At 42.1% G+C, this 8,663-nt stretch overlaps 1 protein-coding gene across 1 annotated transcript; it reads right to left on the bottom strand.

Moving 5' to 3' along the window:
- On the bottom strand, positions 1 to 4,457 carry LOC101342835 (olfactory receptor 13A1-like). Its single transcript, XM_004375008.1, has 2 exons — positions 4,446 to 4,457; positions 1 to 936 (listed from the first exon to the last, which is right to left on the bottom strand). The coding sequence occupies exons 1-2, from the start codon at positions 4,455 to 4,457 to the stop codon at positions 1 to 3; spliced, it is 948 nt and encodes a 315-aa protein (XP_004375065.1).
- Between the last annotated feature and the right edge of the window lie 4,206 nt (positions 4,458 to 8,663).

Genomic DNA, 8,663 nt, shown 5'->3' with positions numbered 1-8,663 from the left:
TCAGTTCACAGTTCCACGTCGGGGGAAAGGGAGGAGCTGGCCCAGGGCGCGCTGGACCTCGGCGTTCCGCAGCGTGTAGACCAACGGGTTCAGGGTGGGGCTCAGCGCCGTGTACAGCACCCCGGCCACTTTGCTCCTCTCAGGGCTGTAGCTGGAGGCCGGGGTGATGTAGGCGCAGAACACAGCCGTGTAGTACACAGAGACCACGATGAGGTGGGAGGAGCAGGTAGAGAAGGCCCGGCGCTTGCCCTCCGCTGAGCGGATGCGCAGGATGCTGGCTATGATGCATCCATAGGAGACCAGGGTGAGCAAGAAGTTGGTGAAGCCATAGAAGCCGTCAGCCAGGACCGTCACGATGCTGTTTACACGCGTCGGGCTGCAGGAGAGCAGCAGCAGCGGGGGGATCTCGCAGAAGAAGTGCGTGATGACACGGGGGCCGCAGAAGCTCAGCCTCGCCGTCAGACCCGTGTGGACCGCGGCGTTCAGGACACAGAGGCCCCACACGCCCCCGGACAGCGCCGCGCACACCCGCGGGCTCATGATGGCGCTGTAGTGCAGGGGACGGCAGATGGCCACGTAGCGGTCGAAGGCCATGACCGAGAGCAGCAGCAGCTCGGAGGACGCGGACCAGACGAGGAAGAAGAGCTGGGCCATGCAGCCCGCATAGGAGATGGTGTTTTCCTGCGCGGCCAGTCCCGCCAGCACCTTGGGCAGGATCGTGGAGGTGCAGATGATGTCCATGGTGGCCAGGTTGGACAGGAAGAAGTACATGGGGCTATGGAGACCGGCGCTGCAGCCCACGATGGCGACGATCAGAGCGTTGCCCGTGAGAGCCACAGCGTAGAGCGCCAGGAAGCAGCTGAGCAGCGGCACTCGCAGTGCGGGGTGCTCCGAGAACCCCTGCAGCACAAACTCAGTCACCAGCGTCTGGTTGGACTTGGATGTCCTGCCAGGCTCCATGGCGCACGAGGGCTGGCTGTCCCTCCCGAAAACCTGCAGATCTCTAACAACGAGTTACATGACACTCACATCAGATTATGCGTTCACGGGTGACCAGAAAGGGAAGGGGTGAATTTGTTTTCCCAATGAGAGCCCGTTTATCTTCTTAATTTCCACCCTATATGCCTCTTCAAACCACATCTCGTCCCCTGCCTTTACTTTTCCTTTCATTTTCTACCTGAGAAACTTTTGTCCTCTAGGTTTGTGTTCAGGCCCCCTGCTCTCCCCCCCGCCACAGGTATGCCCTGTGGACCCCTCCCACAGAAGCCAGCTGTTCTCCTACCCACCTGTAGTTAGGACAGCACTGCTCTGCCCTTCCGCTCCTTCTACTCCTGCAGCCTTTTCTCTCTGGTATGAGCTGTTGCACACTCAGAGGTGGCCTCTTGAGGTGGCTCTTCTCACAACCCCGACTCAGAACCACACCTTCAGTAGCTGCTGCTTCTCATCCATTGTGGGGCAGGGCGCTTCCTCTAGTCCCCCCTTCAGTGTGCATGGAATCTTTTCTAGCCCTGTTCTCACTGTGGCCCACCACTCCCACCCCATGGCCGAAGCTGCCCCCACTTTGACATCTCTCAGTTCCATTCCTCCAGGATATCACTCCTGAACCCCAGATCTGGGAACCTCAAGTCCTTCGGTGGCTTTCTGCCTTGATGAGCTACAGGCCCTTCCAACTCAGCGTGCCCAAGCCTGAACTCAGCACCATCCCCCAAAGTGCTCCTCGTGTTTTTCCCTCAGTGCATGCTTACACACCCACCCATCCACCCCAGCCACCCTGAGTCCCTGGATGGAGGCTCCATGTGAAAGGGCTTTGCCTCTGGCTCATCGTCAGATTGGGAGATCCTGGCCACAGCAGCCTCTGAAAAGATATTTGTTCAATGAGCACGTGATAGTCTGTTACACCTTGCTTCCCTCTCATCCAATTGGTCACCAAGGCCTACAGGTAAAACCTTATAAACATTGCTTGAAAATGTTCCTACCTCTCATACCCTCATCTGTTTCTTTACTTTAGGCTTATTACCACCTCCTGGATGTCCAGTTTCTCTCATCAACCCCTGCCATATGTTCTCCACTGAAGCCAGGTTGGGATCCCCACAAAGAAAGACTGGCACTCCTTAACACTGACCAGTGGCTCCCCAGAGGGAGTGAACAACATTACTACAGATTTCTGTTTGCTTGGCTTTTTACCCAGTGGTACCCCCCACCAGTACAGGTGTGGGGTTGCTAAAACTGAAGCAGAAATTTGAAGTTATACAGGGATTTTAGGGCTCCAAACTGGCTTGAAAATGAGGTGGGAGATCTGAAAAGTAGGGATCTACAGAGGGGAGAATCCCCAAGTCTGCATAAAAGGAGTCACTGGCCCTTGGTGTGTGTGTGTGTGTGTGTGTGTGTGTGAATATGTAAGTGTATGTGTGATAGAGATCATGTGTGTGTCTGTGTGTACATGTGCTTGTGACTCCAAGAAAACTAATGGAAAACAACAGCTGGGAAACTGTAATAATAACATAGAGATGTCAGCCTCAGCCCTCCACAGGGAGGAAAGAGTTTGGGATTTCATGCCAGCCAAGTTAAACACCCGATTTAAAAAAATCAACACTCTTGAAAGGCAGATATCAGAATCTAGACTTTCTATATCATGTACAACATCCAGAATACAACAAAAAACTACTGAATATGTAAAGAAACAGGGAAATTCAGCCCATACATAAGTAAAAAGTACTCAGTATAGACTAACCTCATGATTTTGGGATTAGCAGATCAAGAACTTTATAACAGCCTTTGTAAATAGGTCAAAAGACTAAAGGAAAATATGCCTGTAATGCATGAACAGATAGGTTATCTAGGAGAAAAAAAACTGTATAAAAGAATCAAATAGAAACCATAGAATTTAAAAATACAATATCTCAGATAAACAATTCACCAGATGTACATAAAAGTCAATTGGGGATGATGTCAGAGAATTTTATAGTTAAGTAAATAGGAATTATCCAATCTGAAGATGAGAAAGAAAGAAATTGAAAAAAGTATGAACAAAACCTATGTGACATATGGGACAATATAAGCAATGTAATATTCCTCTAATTGGAATCACAGAAAGAGTGGAGAGAGGGCTTCCGGGCAACATGGCAATATAGACAGAAGTACCATGCCGTCCCTCCACAGCAAAGATCCAAAAAACTAAGTCAAACAGAGACAAACATCAATCCTGAAACCCTAAGCATCAAATGAACAGATAAATAACTCAACCAAGCTCTCAATGGAATAAGAAACTGACAGAGAACAGAGAGCAAGGAGAAGTACATGCAGAGGTCGCCTATCAGCTAATGCACCACAGATCTGCCATCTTGGACTGCTGTTGGAGATCAGCAAACAAGGAGTTCAGGAAAGCAGCTTCATGGAGCTTCCAGCAGGAGACAGAACAACCAGTAAACAGCGATATACACTTTCCCACCCCCCACCCTTCTTCACCACCACTTGGCCTCCTCTGCTTCCTGCGGCCACAGTCTCCTGGCCAGGAAGCACCAGCATCACCCTGTTGCCCCTTGGATTCCACTTGCCCACACTGGCTGGCTCCCTGAGTTTCATTTGCTGGTTGCTGGTGTTGCTTTTTTCTGCTTCTTTTGGTTTCTTCCATACCTCTAAACACCTCCCCCTCCTGTCTTTCAAATACCTGGCTCCATGTGCAATCTTTGCTTCTTCCTGAAAGGCTGTGAAAAGCCACTCAGCTGAGGAACTGCTTCCTGGCCCATGCTGCCATGCTGGAGGGATCCTTGAGGCTTTTTGTTTATTTGTTTGTTTTGATTTGTTCTATTATGATTTCTTTGTTTTCTTTTTCTTTTCTCAGCTTGGGAGCTCCTTCTAGCCAGGCAGTACTGCACAGCTTGGGAACTACTCCCTCAGTCTGTACCACCGTGCAGTGGGATCTCTGAGAGCATTTTTTTCTTGTATTTTTTGTTTGTTTGTTTGTTTGCTTTGTTTTTTGGGGGGTTTTGGTTTGTTTGTTTTCTTTTCTTTTCTCTCTTTTTCTCTTTCTTCATTTCTCAGTTTCTCATCTCTCTATACTTACCTTCTCTTCCTGTCTCCTGAATATCTGGCACTGTCTGACACCTCTACCCCTTCTAGCCAGCCTGTACTTCACTGCCTGGGAGCCACTTCCCCTGTCCTCGCAGCTGCCCTAGTGGGATCCCTGGGGGCTTTTCTTTATTTTTTAATATTTAAAAAAAAATTTTCCTTTTACCTTTTTTTTCTTTTTTCCAGTTTTGTTTTTCTCCATTTCTCAGTCTCTCATCTCTCCACTCCAACGGCAAGCTCCCTTAGCACTCTTTATTGTTTGTTTGTTTGTTTGTTTTTGGCTCCTGTTTCTCTCTCCTCTCTTTCCTCTTTCCCATACTCATCTTAGTTCCACACGTCACAACCTCCGCCTTCCTTTCTGCCTACCTGTACCCTGCGCTGAACATCATACCACCAAGCTGCACAGGCACGGCCTACCAGAACTTGTCCTGCACTGATTCCCGGCCAACTCTGTCAGCCATAGTACGTGCTACAAACAACCCATCCCAGCAACTCCCTTTCAGCTGAACCTGCCCTGCTACACTGTAGCTGAGTGACTGACCGTGCCCATTGGACAAGGAGGTGAAAAGTATCAGGCTCACAGATGAGCAAACAACAAAGACTGCCCAGCCTGCCTGCTCAGACATAAACAAATAAAACAAAGAAGCAGGATAAATCAAACAACTCTACAATCAATAAATGAAGAAAATAACTGCTGAATGTCCCAAAGACAGCCAAAAAAATCAAAACATATTTTTAAAAAAAAGGACAGGATTGTTCCAGTAGGTGTCCAAAATAAAACACCAGATGACTTTCCAGTAGAAGAAAAGGCACTAGAACCACCTGATAGGGAATTCAAATCTCTAATATTCAGAGCTATCCACGAGTTGAGCAAAAAACAGACAAAAATGAGGAAAAAATAGACAAATTCTTGGAAAATGCAGAAAAATTCATGTAAAATACAGACAAAAAAAGGAAAAATTTAGGAAACTAATACGGGAACAAAATACCAAAATAAATTCACAACTAGAAATCATACAAAAACAATTAGAAATCCAAAAGATAAATAACAAGATTTCAGAAATGGACAGCGTCATAGAAGGACTGAGCAGCAGGTCTGAAATGATGGAAGACGGGATCAGTGAAATTCAAAACAAACACTTGGATACAACTCTGAGGAAAAATCAGAAAAAAAGAACAACGAAAAATGAAGAAACCCTGATAATTATGTGAGATACAATCAAAAGCAAAACTTTGCGAGTGATTGGAGTTCCAGAACAGGGGGAGAAAAGAGAAAACACAGAGAGGATCATTGAAGAACTGCTAACAGAAAACTTCCCCAATATCATGAAAGATGAAAAGCTCACCATCCAAGAAGCTCAATGAACCCCATATAGGATAAACCCCAAAATAAAATCACCAAGGCATATCATAATCACACTCGCCAAAACCAAAGACAAACAAAATCCTAAAAGCAGCTTGAGAAAAAAAAAGTCACATACAGAGGAGAAAACATAAGACTAAGCTCGGATTATTTGGCAGAAACCATGCAGGCAAGAAGGCAATGGGATGACATATATAAAACCTTGAAAGGAAAGAATTGCCAGCCAAGAATAATACGTCCTGCAAAACTCTCATTCAGATATGGTGGTGAAATTAGGACATTTCCAGATAAACAGAAATTGAGGGACTATGTAAAAACCAAACCAAACTTAGAAGAGTTATTAAAGGGAGTCCTTCGACCTGAGAACAAACAACATCAGACCACAGGCTGAATCAAGGACACAGGATCATACCAGCCAGATACAAACCTAGGAAATGAACCCTTAAGGACTACTCAAAACCAAAAGAATTACAACAGGGAACCAGAGAGGTTAATCTGTAAATGACAACAACATCAGAACAATAAAAGAGGAAATAAATGGTGTAGGTATAGAACCTTGTAATGGAGAGGAAGGTAAGGCAATACCAAGTAATAACAGACTGGTTCAAACCTAGCAAGATAAGGGTAAATTTCAAGGTAACCACAAAGAAAGTTAACAAACCTACGCATCAAAATAAAGAAGAAAAACAGAAAATCCCAGTAAAAACAAAACCTACAAGAACAAAAGAAACGGAAAAAAATCCACAAACAAAGGAATTCAGCACAAAAGAGGAAGAGGAACAAAGAAGACGTCAGCACTACCAAAGAGAACTACAAAATGACAGCAATTAACTCACATCTATCAATAATTACACTGAATGTAAATGGAGTCAATGCATCCATAAAGAGACGGAGACTGACAGAATGGATAAAAAAAAGAGGATCCATCAATATGCTGTCTGCAAGAGACACACCTAAGAAACAAAGATGTAAATTTATTAAAAATCAAAAGATGGAAACAAATATATCAAGCGAAAAGCTACCAAAAAAGAGCAGGAGTGGCAAAACTAATCTCAGATAAAATAGACTTGAAAACAAAATCCACCATAAAAGACAAAGAAGGACACTATATAATGATTAAGGGGACAATCTATCATGAAGACATAACCATAATAAACATCTACACACCCAAGGACAGGGCTCCAAAATACATAATACAACCTCTAACAGCACTGAAAAGAGAAATTGATAGTTCCACCATAATAGTAGGAGACTTCAACACCCACTCTCGTTAAAGGTCAGAACATCTACAAAGAAACTCAACAAAGATACAGAACACCTAAAGAGCACAATCAGCTAACTTGTCCTCATAGACATATATAGAACACTCCACCCAACAGCTACAAAGTACACATTCTTTTCTAAAGTACATAGAACATTCTCCAGAATAGACCACATCTTCTGCCACAGAGAAATCCTCAACAAGATCTGAAATGTTGAGATAATACAAAGAATCTTCTCTGACCAAAACACCATCAAGGTAGAAATGAGCAACAGGAAGAGCAAGGAAAAAAATCAATTACATGGAAACTGCAAACCAACAAAAAAGAAATAGAAAAATTTAAATCATCTATATGTGTAAAGACATTGACTTCGTTATAAACATCTTCCCTCAGATTGTTACACTGGGGAGTTTTAACAAATATTTAATGAAGAAATAATATTAATATTGTACAAACTCTTTCAGGAAACAGAGGAGGAGAAACTCTTTCCAACTTGGTTTATTAGATCACCACAAATAAGTAAAATGTGAAAAGACATGACAAGAAAAAATAATTTAAACACAGATACAAAAACCCTCAAGAAAATACTTGCCATAAAATCCAGCAGTATATAAAAAAAAAAGTAATTCCTCATGATCATAAAGTGTTTATCACAGAAGTGGAAGGTTTGTGTAGCACTAAAAACTATTCAATGCAACTCCCTACTTTAGCATAATCAGGAAAAAAACCCACAATTGTTACAATAGTTGTAAAAATGACAAAATTCAATATTCATTCAGGAAATAACTTCAAGCAAACTGGATATAAAAATCTGATAAGGTACATCAATGAAAAGCCTATTTAATTGTGAAATATTTCCCCCTGTGATAAGGAATTGGGTAAGTGTGGAATAAAAAAATCCACAAATATTTATTCAACATTGCACTGGAGGTCTTAACAAGTGTAGTAAGTCAAGAAAAAATTAAAGGCATAAAGATTGGAACATAAGAAGTGAAACTCTCGTTATATGTGCACAACAAAATTGCTTATGTAAAGAATCCTGAAGAATTTACAAAACAAGTACTAGAAATAAATAATAAGGTAATTTTCAAGGTGTATACAAGGCAATTACACAAAAACTTATTGCATTTCTCCGTATTAGTAGCAAAATAATGGAAAATAAAAATCTATGAAAAATAGCATTAAAAATAAAATATACAGAAATGAATTTAACAAAGGTTATGCAATATCTCCAACTGAAAACTACAAGACATTGCTGAGAGAAATTAAACAAGAGCTAAATAAATACATGTACAATGTTTATGAATTAGAAGACAATATTATTAAGATGTCAATTCTCCCCTAATAAATCTTTAGATTAAACACAATCTCAATCATAATTCCAGAAGATACTTTCAAAAAAAAAAAAACAAATTTGTATGCTGATTTTAAAATTTCTATGGAAATGCAAAGGACCTATATAGTGAAAATAGTCTTGAAGAGAAGACCAAATGTGGAGGATAAACTATCGACCTCAGGACTTACTGTGAAGCTAGAATCATCAAAAAGTTTTGTTTTTGCACAAGGGTAGACAAATCAGTAGAACAGAAAAACGTCCAAAAATAGACCCATACATATATGGTCAAGCGATTTTTCTTTTCATGAATATGCCAACAAATTCAATGGCAAAAGGAAAGTCTTTTCAACAAACTATGTTGAAACAACTGGATGTGGTGGGGGAAAAAACCTTGACCTCACACAATACATAAAAATTGATTCTAGATTAAGCACAGACATAAACAGAAAAGGTAAACTCGTAAGATTTCTTGAAGTAAACGGAAGAGAATATCTTTGCCACATGGAACTAGACAAAATTTCTTAGCCAATATATAAACACAGAGACGTACCTACGGAAGATAGTACCTACGGCAAGCACTGAAATTTCATCCCTGTCTGAACATCTGACACCCATCTTTTAGATAACATTGCCA

This window comes from Trichechus manatus, unplaced genomic scaffold, assembly GCF_000243295.1.
Source record: "Trichechus manatus latirostris isolate Lorelei unplaced genomic scaffold, TriManLat1.0 scaffold00031, whole genome shotgun sequence".
Taxonomy (NCBI): Eukaryota; Metazoa; Chordata; class Mammalia; order Sirenia; family Trichechidae; genus Trichechus; species Trichechus manatus.
The sequence above is the reverse complement of the archived record's forward strand: the minus strand, read 5'-3'. Positions and strand labels throughout refer to the sequence as shown.